The sequence below is a fragment of the Pygocentrus nattereri genome, chromosome 9 (assembly GCF_015220715.1).
Source record: "Pygocentrus nattereri isolate fPygNat1 chromosome 9, fPygNat1.pri, whole genome shotgun sequence".
NCBI classification, from domain to species: domain Eukaryota; kingdom Metazoa; phylum Chordata; class Actinopteri; order Characiformes; family Serrasalmidae; genus Pygocentrus; species Pygocentrus nattereri.
Window position 1 is genome coordinate 20,106,916 of NC_051219.1, and position 18,521 is coordinate 20,125,436.

Below are 18,521 nucleotides of genomic sequence, written 5' to 3' on the forward strand. Positions count from 1 at the left end.
ACCATATCAGTGGCATAAAATGCTATTTTCAGCTCAAGTGCCTGTGTCTGTGATGTTCAACTTCTGCAGGATGGAGGGAAGAAGACATTTTGCGTAGAGCTGCTCAGGTCGATTGTGGTTGGCTGTGGAGTCGGTGGGCGGGGCGGTAGCTGTGCTGCCTTGCAGGAGGCGCTCCCTGTCAGTCCTTGCTGAGGGCCAGAAACACCTTTGTGCTTTTTTAAAAACTCCGCTATCGTTCACTGTGGAATTCTCTGTGTAAACAAAAACGTTTCAAACCCAACCCCACGTTCCTCCCCGACAGTCGTTAAAAGTTTAAAATAAAATATAAATACTGCTACACTAACAATACGTCCCATGCAAACCAGCAAGCTTTGTCAAATGTTACTAAAGTAGTCTGTCTGCTTGGTGGTTTATTTTTACTTAAATACTTTTAACATTTCTGATGTCCACATGTATTTTAACTACTTAAATCAGCAATGTGTCACATTTATAAGAGCACTGAAAGACTCTTAAAATGACTGGTATCAGAATACGAGCTTTGGCCATAGCCGGTTTATGAGGAGCCTGGCCACTTTCCATTCCCCTCCCCGTTATAACAAGACAGGAGGGCAGAGGGCGCCCGCGAGTGAGTCCCCAATGAATGGGAGTAAATGGAGCTCAACGGCTAAAAACGAAAAGTTAAAATATTTTCGAATCACTTACCCAGAATGTTTCTTTAATTTTAGAAAGAAGAAGGATGTATTTCACAAAAAAAGCAAAGAAAACTCACCTATATGGTACCCAGCCCGATGATTGATTGGCGAGAGGAGCAGCCCTTTGGCTGTTCGCGCTCACTGACGTCATTGACCTACACGAAGAGCCGTTTTAAACTCCTATAGCTCGAGTTTAAAAGCTCTTAAAAATGTAACAGGGGTATTAAAATGATGTATGGTTTTTTGTTCAGGAAATGAATGTATCCTCTTACACTAAAATGTTTAAGCATTTATAAACTATGATTTTTCTCAGATGCTCCCCATCAAGCCATTCATGTTGTACTCAGTCGAGTGCTCCCTCTAGCGTTTGAGAAGATATTGCAGAGTGGTAATTCTCTCTCTGCCGTGGTATCGAAAAGAAAATGAGTACTATCGCCCATCCCTAATTCACAAGGACCACCATTAATTTTCCTCAGGCATTTCCTAGAACACCTATAATCGAAATACAGTTACACCGTTTAAGACGTAACCAATCATATTAAACATCGAGCCGCTCACGACCAATCAAATCGGTCTGCATACCGGTCTAACGAATAGCGCCACGTTTCGCCGTTTCCTCTCCGACAGGCCCCATCCGGTCCACACTGCGGCTACATTTGGGCCTGAGTCCCTCCTTCAACCTTCACTGCGGCCACCGTATCAGAGGGGCACCTTCAGCCAGCTCCGCGGCGCGACGGCAACGGCAACGGCAGCGGCTCCAGCACTACTGACCACTTCTATTTATATACACATCTAGTTATCATGTCCTTTCTCAGTATCAGCAGGCTAGCGCCGAGGCTGCTTAACTCCAAGGTAAGATACTTTGTCTTATCCGATGGCCGCCGAAAAGGCCAGAAAGCTGTAGTTAAGTGTTGAATAAGATGGTTAGCACGCTAAGGTTTGTCCGTAGTTTCCTCTGAGACACCAGCTAATAGCGCTGTTGTTGTGTAGCGTAACTGCAATGTTAATAGTTTGCCATACGTATAACGCAGTAGAAGAACTCCTCGTATGAGAGACTGTTCGGTTGAACCGCGTATCCCACAGTTATTGTACTTATCAGCGTTTCACGGTTAGCTGGGTACCGATTAGCGGCTATTGGTTGAGTGGGTGCGACTGTGTCGAGTGAACTTACCGTGTCAGCCGGCGTGTTAATCTATTAAGTAGGTTAACTAACAGTTAGTCAAGTTTTGTTTTTGCTTTTGTTACAGTGATGGATTATTCTCACGCTTTATAGCCGTTTTATCAGTGAGTATTCTTGCTCCTGGATAAGAGGGACAGACAGTCAGTCAGTCAGCTAGCTAGCTAGCTAACTAGCTAACGGCTTTAACGTATGGCTCACTCCCCAGTCCTTTCATTTTGATCTTTGCATCAAAGCGAATTATTAAATTTCTAGTTAATGAGGTAATGGGCCGAGCGAGCCAGGTAATTTACAAAACGTTAACCTAGCCTAGTTGACCATGTAAATCTTGTGACAACTGTTGTAGCATGTAAGGTCTTTGGTTCCTGGTTGTATTCTTGCTGGCTTTGCTTTTGTGTCATTAGCTAATATTTTCTGACTCATTCCGCAGTCATAATGCTAAGGACAGCGGAATCCTATCCCTACCTTCCTTGTTGTATGAGCCCGAGAGGGTAGAAATACGCATTAAGACGTTTTATGTAACATATGGCTCTGACATTGCATTGTTTCACGGATATGAAGCCGTTTACTGAACTAGCTAAATGAGTTTTAGTCTACCTTACATTTATTGAGTGGCTAAGCTGTTTGGTAATATCTTTCACTTGAGGCCTTTAAACAGCCTTTAAAAGGGGAAGGCAAGTTACCATATTCTGGACGTGGACGTTATCTTTGTATCATGCGAGTAGTACTCAAACCAGCATTTCTAGAATGTTAATGAACACTGAAAAGTATTGCACATACACACATTGGTGGGAGTATAAAAGAAAATGCTAACGTCTGCTGAAGTAATTCCTTTGTCAGAGCAGTAAAGGGCACTTCTCACCTAAGGACATCGTAGTTTATAACCACAGCTGATTTGGCCTGCTACTTGTCTGCATAGTTTAGTTGGATAAGCAGCACCTTGAGTGACCGTGTCCTTGTTGTCCCTCTCTTAAATACACTTTTGTGTATTTAACCATTGTGGTGGTTAACTGTGCCTTATGTCTGCATGGTTTAAATCCTGTATTAATTACACCTGTTGTCTAAAGTGTTGTCAATATGTTTACATGATGTGTTTTTCCTATCTATGCATGTTTCTCTTGGAGCCAGTTTTTTCCCCTAGTTATTTATTTACTGAAGAGATTCAAATGACTTATGTGCTCTGACAAGATCTTGATGGCTGAAACTTGCATTTAGTTGCCGTTCTGTCTGCTGTGCCATCTTTTTTTATTTTTATTTTTTTATACCATTTCTTGTCTTGTGTTGGTTTTTATAGGCTTTTATTATAGCATATAAAATTAAAAATAAGCTTATTATATATTGTAGGCTGCTTTATTTTTTTCATGCCATTTCGTTTTAAAAAGTTCATAGGAGTACTCAACCTATATTTTGTTGCAGTGGAGAAAGAGTGCTTGAAACCAAATGCTGACCGTGACAACACTGAACCCCTTGAAAACCTGACTGGGTGACATTACTGCTCTTAAAGAGCCTTCATAGTGTTCTTTTTGACTTTGTATTAGATGATGGAACATAAGTCTGTTATTTCCTCATGGATTTGCTGCTTTTTTTGTATTGTACTAAGGAAAGATGACTCTAAGAAGAATGCCCTTCTTCAAGCACAGCTAACTTGTACAATTTCGCTGTCTAACTGTCCTATGGTTTCCTGTGTTTTGACACAATGCGTTTTTTTTGTATATTATATTCCTGCTGAACCGGACGTTCACTATTGCTGCATTGGTGACTTTCAGTTTGAATTCTTAAATTTTAATTTTTTCCTGCAAAAAAAGTATGTTCCCTTCTCACAAACTGCTCTGAAGTGTCCTCAGAACTCTATTTCTGGTGTTCCTTCTGAACCTACTCATCATCTCCCCTCCTCATAGCTCCACAGTAGCATTGTGACCTCTGTAGGAATGTCCTTCTGTTTGGGCTCGACACCATCTTCCTTTGAATAGACAAGGTTGTAACTCTTTTAGAGGAAGTGAGTCAAAGGTCATTGAGAATGTAGGTGACACTTGCCAGCTGACCATTACGTACAGCCAGATAGGAGTTCAATTCTGATTGAGACTCTTTTATTTTGGAATATTTTTCAAGGTCTCTATGACTTGAAATATAATGCTGCTGTATCAAGACTTGGGTAATTCAGTGCACATTGTGACACCTATATCCTATCAGTTTATGCTCAGTTATTTTTTTTTTGTGATGTCCTCCTTGTCAAATGTATCTAATCAGTGAGACTGTGGGAGGATTTTGGTTGCTTGGTGTTTTTAGTTTACATAGTAATGAAGCTCTGGTCTCGAAGTTTTAAAACACTTGTAGACGGGTCAGCAGAAGTTGCCAGGCCTATTACATAATCCTCCTCTGTTCTAGTGCAGTCTCGGTATCAGCTGCAAGCAGCCATATCTTTTATAGTAATAAAAAGGTACAAGTTATTTGAGCATAGCGGATGGCATGGATTGAGTCTATGGGATGAAATATTGCTAAATGAAAACTAATTTCAGCAACAGAAAGACCAACTCTTTCTCTCTGGCTTGCTTTTTAGATGGTCTTGGGCAGTGATTTGGCTGCAGTGTGAAGTGTGGTATGGCACCAACAGACTACTTTTTATTTTCGGGTCTGTTCATGTTCAGCCTCCTGACTTGCTTGGTGGGTGCTGAGTAGTAGGTGTAGGGTTTCTGAACACTGACCTGTCACAGCCTCCACAGAAGTAATACTGGCCTGTGTTCAAGAACGTGGTACCCTGCCTGTCTTTACTCTTTCTAGTACATGCCCCTTTTAATCACTTTTTGTGGTGTCTTTCTCTTAGGTGAAGTGGACAGTGTTTGTGTTGTAGTATTGAAATTTATTTTTGTGCAGTTCAGTAATGCTTTGCTGATGGTAAAGACTTGCAGTTAGACTGTAGTGCACCAATATCTTTTATGTTCTTTTTGGGTGGCTCACTAATGTGACCTAGGTTGTCACCATTGTTTTTTATTGTCGTTATATCAGTTGAAACACCAATTATTTTCCCTACATCAGAAGATGGTAAACTTTGCTCTCTCATTGCTAAATAGTTATCAGTTGGCAGTTTCTCTTTACCTGCATGGTGTCATTCTGTAATTAGATTAAGATATCTGCCACTGGTTTATGGGTAGTGGTTGGGCATGAACTGTACATCTCTCCCTCCCCATAGGATTTCATAACCATGTTAGACAAATGATTGATTTCTATCACTGTGGAATTCAGTATGATGTGCAGTGTTTTTTTTGACCAGGTCAAAACGTGTTATCTGTTTACTCAGAAGGGTGTTCATAAATCTTGTGCTGTTTGCATGGTATGAGACAGTGAAACGTCTGTGTTGAACTGTTTTATTTGAGAAAGTTCTGTTCAGATAACTTCATCACTGTGGGGACCATTTGAGTGGTTCTGCAAAGTGATTAACAATTCTGTTAGCATATTTGTATACAGCCTTGGTGCTTTGGGTATTATTTGAGTCATTATTTTAGCTGTGATTTGAACTGAGTAGATAAGAATTGATGTATAGTTTCTATAAATGCTGTGTGCGCCCTTATGAGGTGCTTACTTGATTTGGCTACCTCACTGTTCTTTCTCGTTAGTCATGATCTGTCTGGGTAATTTCATCTCGTAATGTATTCTTTTCTGCTTTTGTACTTCTACAGAATGCAGCATGTGTTGTTGTGGCTGCCAGAAATGCCAGTGCATCCACAGTAAGTATCTAGAAGTAGCTTTATACTAGCTACACTTACACTGTTTGGTTTTCTGAGCCATTTCTGATCACTTCCTCATAGATATTGGGGTGCATGTCTTTTGAATGATAATTGTCTTTATTTTTCCATCGTCTAATCTGGTTTCAACCTTTGTTCTTCCCCTTGTCATATGGCTTTACCAACAGTCTGCATGGGTGAAAGGTCATACCCTATTGACACTTTTTGTTTTTGGGACCCTCACACTCTCCCTCTTGTGGTTGTCAAATTGGTTTTTACTTGTTGAAGCTTTCCGAACTCTGAATTCCTCAACAATTTTTTTATTTTTTTTTAAGTGCAAGAACAATAAAAGCTCTGTGCCCTGACATTTTGACCTCTTGACCTTTTCAGAATTTGAAAGATGTGCTGGCAGATCTTATCCCCAAAGAACAGAGCAGGATCAAGAACTTCAAACAGCAGCATGGCAAAACCACCATTGGCCAAATCACTGTGGATATGGTGAGAGAAGCTTATTTTTTTATGTACAAAAGTAAATAAACTTTAACAATGATTTTGCAGTGATATTACTAAAGATTTGAGAGAGCATTAATACTTTCAACTGTGTTGTTTCTCTCCAGGACATTGCTATTTCACTGAAGTAGGAATTGGTCAATTAATATACAAATGAAGTTACTTGAATTCCTGTGTCTAATAGATTTGCGTGCCTGAAATGTTATGGTTTGCGTTTTTTCTTTTTTAATTTGTATTTACTTACTTGCAAGATGAGTTTCTTTTATTTTGTGATCCTTGCTTCACGAGCAGGCTTATACTGTAGGCCATAGGACAAAATGTGCTAGGGCATCCCTGCTCTAGTTCTCTGATTGGCTAACTTGTCCTTTCAAGGACCTTAAGGTCATGGTGTGATATCACCTCATACATGGTGATTGCTATTTTATATAGTCATGTTGATTGCTATTTTTGACTTTTTCAGGGCTTTTTTTTCCCCAGCTCATATCAGTGCAATCTAATTAAGTTAGTCCCTCCTTCATACTATTGCTGTATATAACTGTGTGTGTTTATATGTATATATGTGTGTATAAAAATTGTTTGCGCTAAACAGGTTTATGGTGGAATGAGGGGCATGAAAGGACTAGTATATGAGACCTCTGTACTCGATCCTGATGAGGTAAGTGCCATGTTGTAGACTGATCAAACATTAATTTACCTTTTTATGAAACATGGATTTATTTATTTTGGATCAATGGATCAACACAGCCAAAATTGATTTAGATTGATTGATTCTCCCTAACCAAAGTTACCTAACCTCATACTGGTACATATGGCCACATACTGAACTTGTGGATTTGTTTACATGTGGTCTCCAGGGCATCCGTTTCCGTGGCTACAGCATTCCTGAGTGCCAGCAGCTTTTGCCAAAGGCCGCAGGAGGTGAGGAACCGCTGCCTGAGGGACTCTTTTGGCTGTTGGTGACAGGCCAGGTGCCCACCGAGGAACAGGTGAGGAGGATACGGGATGCTGTTATGCAAGAGTTGATTAAGATTAAATGACCATTATTAGTCCCACAACGGGGAAATTTCACCTCCACATTTAACCCATCCATGAAGTGAAACACCACATACACTCTAGTGAGCACACACACGCTAGGGGGCAGTGAACACACTTCCCCGGAGTAGTCGGCAGCCCAATACGCAGCGCCCGGGGAGCAGTTGGGGGTTAGGTGTCATGAGGTGTCGGCTCTGGGGATCGAACCAGTGACCTTCCGGTCACAAGGCTGGTTCCCTAACCTCCAGCCCATGACTGCCCACATGTGATATAGGTTTATTTAAACCTGAAATGGTTTGTAGATCCAAAAAAGATGCCCTTTAAAACAGGGTTCTTTTTCCATTGAACTCCTTGGAAACTACTGTAATATTTAAATTTAGGGACTCAAAACTAGGTGCAGTCTCATCAAAAATGGTTCTACATGGTACCAGAATGGTTATTTGGCTTGTAACAGTAGTGTACCCGGTGTAGTGTGCTACATACTTTTTATTTATTTATTTTTTTATTTTTTTTGAAAAGAGTTCTATATAGAACCACCTACAACACATTCTCCATCGATCTGAAGAACAATTTCACGGTGCAGCTAACCCTTTAATCATACTAACGGTATTTTGAGTACATGGTTCTATATAGAACCATTTTCTTTACTAAAAAAAAAAAAAAACCTGAAGGACGATGTTTGAGTGTAGGACTAAAGGAAAAACGCATAATGTACTTGAAGTATGTTGCCTAAAATCAAATTAACAATACCCTACGTTACAACCCGTTTTGGTTTAAACCAAGGGACATGGGCATGATATGACCACAAACTGAAAATCTGGAAAATTAGTGGAATACGTAATCGTGGGCTACTGAAAGTTCTAGATTAAAACATTTCTGAAGTTATATTTACCAGTCATCACTAGCCCAAGTGAAAATTGCTACCATCCGTGGTTTATTGTACCGCAGTAGCTCTCAAAAGCTGTTGCCTTCCACCATGTCCTTCACTATAATTGTGCACACAGTATGTTATTTACTAACACTGATGGGCATCAGACTTTCAATGAAAGGTACCAATTTTCATAAAATCCTACCTTCTTGACATTTCATTATTTTATAATATAGTTTAATTTATGCTTTATTATAGCATTTGCTGGGGCAGGGCCAGCATAAAAGCTGAGCTGCTGATGATAGTCACGCCGTTGCCATTTCATTTAGTGTTATTTCTGAAAAAAGTAGTTTGGCTTACATCATTAGCAAATCAGTAAACACAGACCAAGTGCATAGTTTTCAAACAATCATGCAGTGTTTGTTTGAACCATCTAGCAAACGACGTATAAACAGAGCTAAAAACTGAGAGTGGTGAATGTTTGTAAAGCTTTGCTATCATGCTGACAGCTCTGCCCACCACAGAACATGTTTGATTCTGAATAACTAAAGCTCTGAGACAAAGTTTTAATAGTTAAGTAATGATTCAAATCTGAAAGAATGGACTTCAGAAGGTGTTGAAAGGAAAGTGAGAGAAAAATGAACCTATTCAGTGGTGTTTGGATCTTAACGTTAGCTTAGCTAGCAGGCTACAGTGCCAACTTTCACAGTACAGGCCTAATTCTGAACATTGATGCTCTGATGACAGGAATTTAGGTGAAAAGGTTTGCGAGAGTACAAGTAGAGTAATACTAAGCCAGAATCGTGTTTACTAGTGTGTGCAGAGAATGTGCGGTCCTGATGGCTCTCTGTAGCGCTTTGCTGTGGTAGAGCTGCTATCATACATATAGTTCTTCTGAGGTATTTCCTGGTTCAGTTGTAGGAGTCATAAATTTGCATATACTTTTAACTATATTCTTTTAAATTCAACCTTTTTGCAATTCCTGACATTTAATTCTTACACAGATTCCTTCTCTCATGTCAATTAGGATTATTACTATATTTTAAGAACGTGAAACATCAGAATAATATCGGAGAGATTTATTTTAGATTTTTATTCCTTTCATTACATTCAATATGGCTGAGATTTTAACATGCACATGGTTAGTATTTTGGTAGTGTTGCTTTTAAATTGTTTAACTTGGGTCAAATATTTCAGGTAGCCTTGCACAAGCTTCTCACAGTACATTGCTGGAATTTCTGCCATTTTTCTTGATGGTTGTGGTGTAACTGAGTCGGATTTGCTCCTTGCTCGCACATGCTTTTTCAGTTCTGCCCATAAATGTGTGGGATCAAGGTCAGGGCTTTGTAGTGGCCTTTCCATTACCTTTACTTGGTAAGCCATTTTGACAGAACGGTCAAATATGCCAAGTATGCTTGGGGTCATTGTCCATTTGTAGGACCCATTTGCGCCCAAGTGTTTGGCTGATGTCTTCATTTTGCTTTGATATCTCCACAAAATTTTCTTTCCTCATAATGCCCTCTAGTTTGGAAAGAGCCCCACTCCCTCCTGCAGCAGAGCCCCCACAACATGTTGCTGCCACCCCCATGCTTTACAGTTGACATGGTCTTCTTTGGCCTCCAAACCTCACCCCGTTTCCTCCATGCATAACAATAGTAAATAAAGCCAAACAGTTCCATCTCTGTTTGAACAGATCAGAGAACATTTCTCCAAAAAATAAGATTGTTGTCCACATGTGCAGTTTCAAACTGCAAGTTGGCTTTTTTGTGCCAATTTTTGGAGCACTGGCTTCTTCCTTGCTGAATGGCTTTTCAGGTTATGTTTATACAAGACATGTTTTACTGTCGATTATAGATACGTTTGTACCTGTTTCCTCCACCATCTCTACAGGATCATTTGCTGCTGTTCTTGAATTGATTTTTGAAATTTCTCCACCAAAGTAAATCTCTAGGACACAGAATGTGTTTGCTTCTTGAAAAGCATGATAGCTGCATGGTCCCATGGTGTTTAAACTCACATATTATTGTTTGAGCAGATGAACATGGTGCCTTCAGGTATTTGGTTTTGTATTTTGGAGTAGGGCTGGACGATAAAACAATTATCGCATTATAGCTTTTCCTCGACAGAGCGATAAGAGAAGTCCAATAAATGTATGATTTATAGTACACCATTCTCACACTTCCACGTTCAGCGAAATCCCTGCTGGTGTTTTCTCCTGCAAGGAAAGCAACACTACTCTGCTGTCTTCAGGAGAGGCGTTGGAGAGTGGGCGAATGCCATCTTTACAGGCTAGCTGTTTTTAGCAGCTGGCTAACTTGAAGCAGTGTTCAATTCACCATGCTGTGCAAGTGACTGACTCTGTAGATCAAACATGACACAAAAGCACTGCTTTTAGTTTAAATGTACCTGAAAGGAGGACTCCGTTTCACTGGTGTTACATATGTTTCGTTTCAGCCCTCAAACTATTATAGAGAAATCCAGATGTCTGCTAGCTGGTGTTTGAATACTGTGATATGCATGGGTGCAGCAGTAAGGCCGTGTGAGCCATCATTGACGTACTTAGCCAGCTAATGTTTGCTGTTTGTACTAAGTTGATGTTGTTGAGAAACTGAACAGTTTAGCACTGTTTCTGGCCACTTGTTCAGCATTTTGTTACAGGATATCCAAGCTGTTTTCTTTCTTAAATTATGACTCTTACAAAAACTGTGGCCATGCTTTTCCAGCTGGTTAAAAACAGCTAACATGACACTTTCTTCCACTTTCCTTTGTCGGTTTGGGTGAAATGTTCCACTGTTTGAGTGTTATCGTGTTTCGATAAAAAAAAAAAAAATCAGCCTTCAAACTTTAAAGCTCTTGCTCCAAGGGATGTACCAGACTTGGAAGAATTGCTTGTCATGTACAAACTTGCTAAAACTATAGTTTGTTGACACAATGTGTGGAGGAGATAAATAAGTCTTAATGGCTTTAGCCTAAGAATATATAAACTTATGACTTCAGCTGTATTCTGCCCTCATTCATACCATTTAGAAATGTTTCTAAATCAGAAGTGATGATCAAAAGTGACCAAAACATCAGCCAGAAAGCAGAAAGGTACTGAGAAGTGGTCTGTGTTCCCCACCTGCAGAACCACTCCTTTATTGAGTGTGTCTTTCTAATTGCCAGTAATTTCCACCTGTTGTCTATTCCATTTGCACAACAGCAGTGAAATTGATGGTCAATCCATGTTGCTTCCTAAGTGGACAGTTAGATTTCACAGAAGTTTGATTTACTTCCTGGATTGTGTTTGTGTTTCCTTAATGTTTTTTGAGGTGTATATGTGTGTGTGTGTGTGTGTGTGTGTGTGTGTGTGTGTGTGTGTGTGTGTGTGTGTGTGTGTGTGTGTGTGTGTGTGTATGTATGTATGTATATATATATATATATATATATATATATATATATATATATATATATATATATATATACATATGCACATGCACAGTGTCCTCCACAATTATTGGCGCCCCTCATTAAGATGTCAAATTTTACTTAATTTAAGGCTTTTATTTCAGAAGCATAATCTCACAATGAAAATTGTAGAAAAATGTAACATTTAACTCAAGTGAATTAAAAAAAAATCACTGACTAAAATCATTATTTTTCATAAAATAACCAGTTCTACAATTATTGGCACCCCCTAACAATTCCTAGAAAATAAATGTAATTGAAGCACTTCTGTCATTTCTACTGTAGTTTATAAAGTTGATCAGAGTATCTAGGAACCTTTAATTACTCTTAATCACTTCCTGTTTCTGTGGGGTATAAATGATGTGGCACAGAGGCCTATTTCTCTTATCCATTCTTCAACATGGGAAAGACAAGAGAACACACCATTCAAGTAAGGCAGATGTGTGTCGACCTTCCTACGTCAGACAATGGCTACAAGAAAATAGCCACTCGCCTACACCTGCCCATATCTACAGTCAGAGGAATCATCAAGAAGTTTAAATTAACTAGAACAGTGGTGATGCTGTGGGCATGTTTCTCTCCCGAAGACCCCGGGAACCTTGTTAGGGTGCATGGCATCATGAGCTCTTTGAAATACCAGGACATTTTAAATCAAAATCTGGTAGCCTCTGCCCGAAAGCTGAGGATGGGTTGTCACTGGGTCTTTCAGCAAAATAATGACCCTAAACATGTGGCCAAATCCACAAAAAATGGTTCACCAGACATTAAATGAAGCTCCTCCCATGGCCATCTCAGTCCCCAGACGTCAACCCAATTGAAAACAACCTGTGGGGTGAGCTGAAGATTTAGAGAGATTGTGCAAAGAGGAATGGTTGAAGATCCCTCTCTCTGTATTCTCTCATCTTGTGAAATGTTATAGAAGATTAAGTGCTGTCTTGTTGCGAAAAGGGTGTTGTACAAAGTATTAACATTGGGGTGCCAATAATTGTGACTGAGTTCATGTAAAAAAAATTTTTTTAGTGTGGGATTTTTTTTTTACCCTCACTGAACAAATGCACTTGAATTAAAGGATTTTTCTTTTCTTTTTTTTTTTGCATTGTTGTCCTATAGTATCAAAAAATATAAACACAACGGTCAAAATATAAAATTCCACAAAGTTAATTGAATGTAAATTCTGAGGTCTGATGAGAGGGATTGAGCACGAGTACTGAAGTACTTTGCATATTGTTCAAGGTGCGGGTGTTTGAATACTGCAAGCACTTCTTGAGTATTCATTATGTTTCCTTGCAGGAAAATGGAGAAAATGCACAGGCATTGCTTTTTTTTTTTTTTTTTTTTTTATTATTATTCTCAGGTGCATAATGAGCTGTACAGACTGAAGCTATATATCTCCAGCAGAGAAGGATGGGTTTCCCTTCTTTCCCTCTTGGAGTTTTTCTTTTTTTCTTTTTTTCTTTTTTTCTTGCCACTGACATGACTGGCTTTATTCAGTGAAATAATGAAATTAACACTGACTTTTGTTTTGCCTAGACAAAAATGATTAAACTCTGGCATTTCATACCATATGCATTGCGTTTTCATTCTCATCTCATTCTCAGTAAAATGGTTGGTTGACCAGGCACGGGTATAATGCAGTTACCCTCATTTTTGAAGTGGAAGTGTACACCTGTACGAAGTGTTGTGGGGGTGTCCAAAAAACCTGCTTGATGGCATATTTGCTTCATACACAGTCTTGGTGGCTATGCAGAATGTAAGGCCATTGAGGCATTTTTTTTTTTTCTCCTGCCTGTATGTGACTCTGTATGTGACAATCCAGGACTGGATTGCATCAGGGAGTGGCATCACTGGAATTTAAATTATGTATGAATAATGTTGAGCTTTGTGTAAAACTGGGTTTTATTAGACAGGCATCAAATGTTAGTACTATTATACAAAAAGGATGTAATTAGTGTAATGAGCGGTATTAAAGATGTATAGTAGTGTTCATAAACCTTTTGATGGCCCTAATCCTGCATCCTTATCTATACAGGTGAACTGGTTGTCTAAGGAATGGGCAAAGCGGGCAGCTCTCCCCTCTCACGTGGTCACGATGCTGGATAACTTCCCCACTAACCTGCACCCCATGTCCCAGTTTAGTGCTGCCATCACTGCCCTGAACAGTGAAAGTAGCTTTGCCCGAGCCTACTCTGAAGGAGTCCACAAAAGCAAGTACTGGGAGGTAAGGCATTGAAGTTCACTGAATGCAGACTATAATAATGTGACATGCAAAATTGAATTGAATAGACAAAGTTCCTAATAAAATTCTTTTTGGTTTAGTTTGTGTATGAGGACTCCATGGACTTGATTGCCAAGCTTCCCTGCGTGGCTGCTAAGATCTATCGCAATCTGTACCGTGAGGGCAGCAGCATTGGAGCCATCGATTCCAACCTGGATTGGTCTCACAATTTCACTAACATGTTGGGCTATAGTGACCCTCAGTTCACTGAGCTCATGAGACTCTACCTCACTATCCACAGGTAACAACTTCATAAGAGGTTCCTCTTTAAACATTTGTTTTTAATGTTTAATACTATTGTGAATATATTACTGCACAGTGATTTGGAGTGCATTATATTCAAATGCATCAGTGATTGGTAAAGATTGGCCGGCATTAGTTTGACCAAACTAATTAACTTTTGTTGGATTATACACACAATTTTGTGTTGAATTATACACACCCCTACTACATTTTCTAATGTGTGTTGGTGGGCCATGCAATGATGCTGATGCATCCATCAATTGAAGGACATTTTATTAAACTACAGAATTGAAAGTTTTACTTTTTTACTCATTTTCAGTGTTCAGAATTTTATTTTTTAGGGTCAACTAGAACAGATTTACATGCTTTGAGGAAATTTATCCTCATACTACACACCTATTTAAAGAGTTCTCTGGTGTGTTCTTTAAGCTTTGTAACTCTGCAAACAGTTTACATGCACAAAAAGCTATGTATTACACTAAAGGAGAAGGGGAAAACTGGAAAAGCATAGTAGATCCCCTTTAATTTCTAAGAATGGCAAAGTTTCCTTCATAATGCTGATTGCTTGATTAACTCTTTCCCACCCTCATCACTTGGTTATTAAGGAGTCATTTGACCTGTGGCACCTCTAGATTATTCTTGTTTTCTTAAATGTTCTAGGAATGGTCTGTTTTCCTCTTAAACCACTTCTACCCTCTCGCTTTTGTAAATGGTTTGTAAGCCCTCAGTGTTTTTAATACATAAGATTTTATCATGTTTTGAATGGGTAGCCAATGATTCAGTGGAGATGATGCATATGATTTGTGTTTTTTGCTCTTTTTCAGTGACCATGAGGGTGGCAATGTCAGTGCGCACACCAGCCACCTTGTAGGCAGTGCGCTCTCTGACCCCTACCTCTCCTTCAGTGCGGCCATGAATGGCCTAGCTGGACCCTTGCATGGACTGGCTAACCAGGTAGAAGCCGGCTAAAAACCCTGACGTTATTATGTTAACGTTATAAAGCTTGCATGTTAGTGTTTAGTAATTAAGAAGGGATCAGTCAGTAAAATGTTTCATTGTAATATTGCTAGTACGTGGCTTTTTTTTTTTTTTCCCTCTCAAGAATTCAATATTTTGTAAACTTTTTTTTTTTTTTATTGTATTCTTGTGTCTTGCAGGAAGTGCTGGTGTGGCTGACAGCCTTGCAGAAGGAGTTGGGAGGTGAAGTGTCAGATGAAAAGATGAGAGATTACATCTGGAATACACTGAAATCTGGCAGGGTGAGAACAGTGAGGCCACAGATGCATCCAAATTGCATCTCTGCTGAATACCAGTATAACATCTTGCCTGTCTTGTCCTTTATGTGACCCAGGTGGTGCCTGGCTATGGGCATGCAGTCCTGAGGAAGACAGACCCCCGCTACACATGCCAGCGTGAATTTGCCCTCAAGCATCTTCCTAATGACCCCATGTTCAAGCTGGTGGCTCAGCTCTACAAGATTGTGCCCAACGTGCTGCTGGAGCAGGGCAAGGCCAAGAACCCCTGGCCAAATGTTGATGCACATAGTGGGGTGCTGCTTCAGGTGAAACACTAACCACATGTCATATTGACACAGTCTCACTTTTATGTCTAAGGAAGTTTAGATTTTCTTCAGTTATTTTGTCAGGTGGAAGTCTTTATCAGTGTGTATATATATTTTATAGCTGTCTTTTTCTTTCTTCTTCTTGGATAATAGATTTATAGGAACTTTTTATTTCTCACCATTCAAAAATGGCAGGATACATTTTTGCAACGATCTATTCTTTTAAATGATCCATATTGCATTAGCATGAACATTTGCTAATGCTTGTGTGTTTGATGTTCTTTGTGCAGTACTATGGAATGACTGAGATGAACTACTACACAGTGCTGTTCGGTGTGTCCCGGGCCCTGGGTGTATTGGCTCAGTTGGTGTGGAGTAGAGCTCTGGGCTTCCCTCTGGAACGCCCCAAGTCCATGAGCACGGACGGACTTATGGCTCTAGTGGGGGCCAAGTCAGGCTAAAGAAACCAGGCCAGGCTACTGGATCGGAGGAGATACTAAGATAACTACATTAGAAACAAGCCCCTGGGCCAAGAGATTCAAAGAGACAGTACACTTTTAAAACTTCACCTAAAAGAAAAATCGCCTTTATTATTTAGGACCATTATTGTTGATTTTCATTTTTAATACCCAAAACATTAAATTCTACAATTCCTAAACCTACAGAGGTGAGAGAGAGATATAGGTAAAACTTTACATTTAAATTTTCCAAATTTAAGTGTGTTCTCACTGATGTCCTCTTAATGTATCCCACATGAAAATATTTACATTTATATTTTAATTTGGCATTTCTGTACAAACTGTGAACTTTAGAAATGAACACACTCATGGTAGCATTAGTTATTTACTCTTTAGACTTTCTTTAGGTTTGTGTATTAAAAGAAAAGCCTTTATTGGGATAAGCAGGCATACACTGTTTTTCACAGCCTTAGTAGCAATCAGTTTAGAATGTTTTCCCATTTCAAATCTTTTTTTAGGACTTGTGTATGGAAATGAAAGAATTTGATTTTTCTCTTTGGAATCAACCAGATCTTTCTTAGATGTTCAACCAGGCAACCCTCCTCCAATATCAGTATCACAATGTTTCTCCCTATAAGAACACTCCAGATCACAAAGGTCCTACCTAAATACGTCAGTTCACTGAACTGCATGTTTTTGAATTGGCAGATCTGTTAAAAGGGTACTGTCCCTTTCAATTCTTGTACCACTTCCTGACTTCAATCAATCATGTCTTTTTAGATAAACCTCTGGATTCCCCCTTTTATATCGGAAATAACCTGGATTTTTATTTAATGTCAATCTCTTTCCCTCTTTTTTTGCTATTAGATGTTCTAGGAAAGTTGAATGCAGCAAAGTATGATGGTACCAATAGCTTGGTCTTAAAATTTGACTTCGATCGCAATGGTTAAGTTTTGGTTTGTACCATTCTTTAACATTAGTGTCAATGCCAAGAGCAAGCTGAAACTTCAGTCTGAGCAGCCAGTTTTTTTCAGTGTTTGTAGCCCATGTTTTTAATTTTTTTTTTTTTTTTTTTCTTCTTTTTCTTCTTTCTTCCCGGAAAATACCTGCTAATACGAAAGCGCTTCAGTGATCTGCTACTCCAAAATAAGCACTTGCTAGTTTGGAATCCTCAATTTTTAGGTTTAGGAAACCCCTGGTTTGATTTTAGTGTCCTTACTATATGTAGAGTTTTCTGGGTTCTTGTACAGTTCTTGTACAAAAAAAAAATCGCTGATTTTGTGCGTACATAATTTGTGATTTTATTTATGTTTTGTAAATATTTAGCTTGAATGTATGAGCTCTACTTAAAATAATTTCACTAGATCAATATGCAGGTGTCTTACATGCTCTCCTATTCAACTTTTGAGCATGCTGTTACCACTCTTAAAATCTTTAAGGCTGTATCCTTTAATATCAGTTAAACACACCAATACTCCAGCTTGTAAATAAGTGTTGGTAGGATGGAGAATGTCCACGGGGTCGGCACAGGCTGGTCCTGCTTTTTGTGCTTGCTCTCAGGTGGTTTGAATCTGTAGCATCTGTCAACTGACAGGTCCATAAACACTCCATATAGATGACAGTGGGGACTTGTTCCTCATCTGAATTTTACTTTCTTTCTGGCTATTTATAATTCACAAGGTATTTTCACTCATCAGTATTCAATGCAATTTTCCTGTAGCTCGACATGTCTGTTTTGTGTGTGTTTGTGCTCCACTGTATCTTTTCAGGTTATTTCAAATAACAAGGAACAAGAATGATCAGAGAGAACATGAATTGGTTGAAGTCAGGATGACTGCAGAAGGTAGAGGAACTGGTGAATGGGGTCGAATGGAAAAGAGACGCTCAGTGAACAAAATGGGAAACTTGACAAAATGCAAAACCAATAAATGTTTTTAACAAAATGTTTTTGGGGCCTTTTTTCTTCACACCAAACAATCATGCATGTACAATACACTATAGTGAAGGCTCAATTACATACAGAAATTCTTTCATCGAATGAAACTGGTGATACTCAAGAGATTTGGCTCGTTTTGGTGATTATAGTCCCCAACGAGGTTGGTTAAATGGTTATTAAACCTGTCTTGCCCAGTGATGCATGCTGTTGTAAAGTTTCTGCCTGAATGGGAATCACCATCTATGCTATGCTGCTGAAGCTATGGTGTCATCCACTATGCTATGAGCAGAAAGCATGATATACCCCCAAGTAACTGTAAATGCATCAGTGTGTGTAATTAAAAAAAAAAAAAGCTAAATGATGTTTGCAATTCCAAAATCAGACCACTACTGGACCCCTGCACTATAGGGGTTCCACATCTCTGTAAACTAGTGCTTCTGGTTTTTGCACCACTTGATTCAAATTGGTCTTTGTAATGAGAGACGTCTGGACTGCAAATCTTGTATACTATCCCTTTCAGTGGTAGTTGAGTGTTCTTCACTGACATTGTCCATCACTTGGAACAGTTGATCTTTACTTTTCATTACATATAAAGCACGAGCATCA

General features: G+C 39.2%; 1 protein-coding gene across 1 annotated transcript; it reads left to right on the plus strand.

Annotated features, from left to right (window-relative positions):
- Window positions 1–1,314: 1,314 nt before the first annotated feature.
- Window positions 1,315–17,922, plus strand: cs (citrate synthase). Its single transcript, XM_017694201.2, has 11 exons — window positions 1,315–1,544; window positions 5,544–5,591; window positions 5,979–6,086; window positions 6,688–6,753; window positions 6,953–7,084; window positions 13,472–13,660; window positions 13,759–13,958; window positions 14,785–14,914; window positions 15,118–15,219; window positions 15,312–15,521; window positions 15,812–17,922. The coding sequence occupies exons 1-11, from the start codon at window positions 1,494–1,496 to the stop codon at window positions 15,980–15,982; spliced, it is 1,407 nt and encodes a 468-aa protein (XP_017549690.1). The 5' UTR covers window positions 1,315–1,493; the 3' UTR covers window positions 15,983–17,922.
- Window positions 17,923–18,521: the final 599 nt, after the last annotated feature.

Coding starts and splice junctions, on each gene's coding strand:
- cs (XM_017694201.2), top strand. CDS start 1,494: ATGTCCTTTCTCAGTATCAGCAGGCTAGCGCCGAGGCTGCTTAACTCC. Junction 1,545..5,543: donor CGAGGCTGCTTAACTCCAAG/GTAAGATACTTT, acceptor GTACTTCTACAG/AATGCAGCATGTGTTGTTGT. Junction 5,592..5,978: donor GAAATGCCAGTGCATCCACA/GTAAGTATCTAG, acceptor TGACCTTTTCAG/AATTTGAAAGATGTGCTGGC.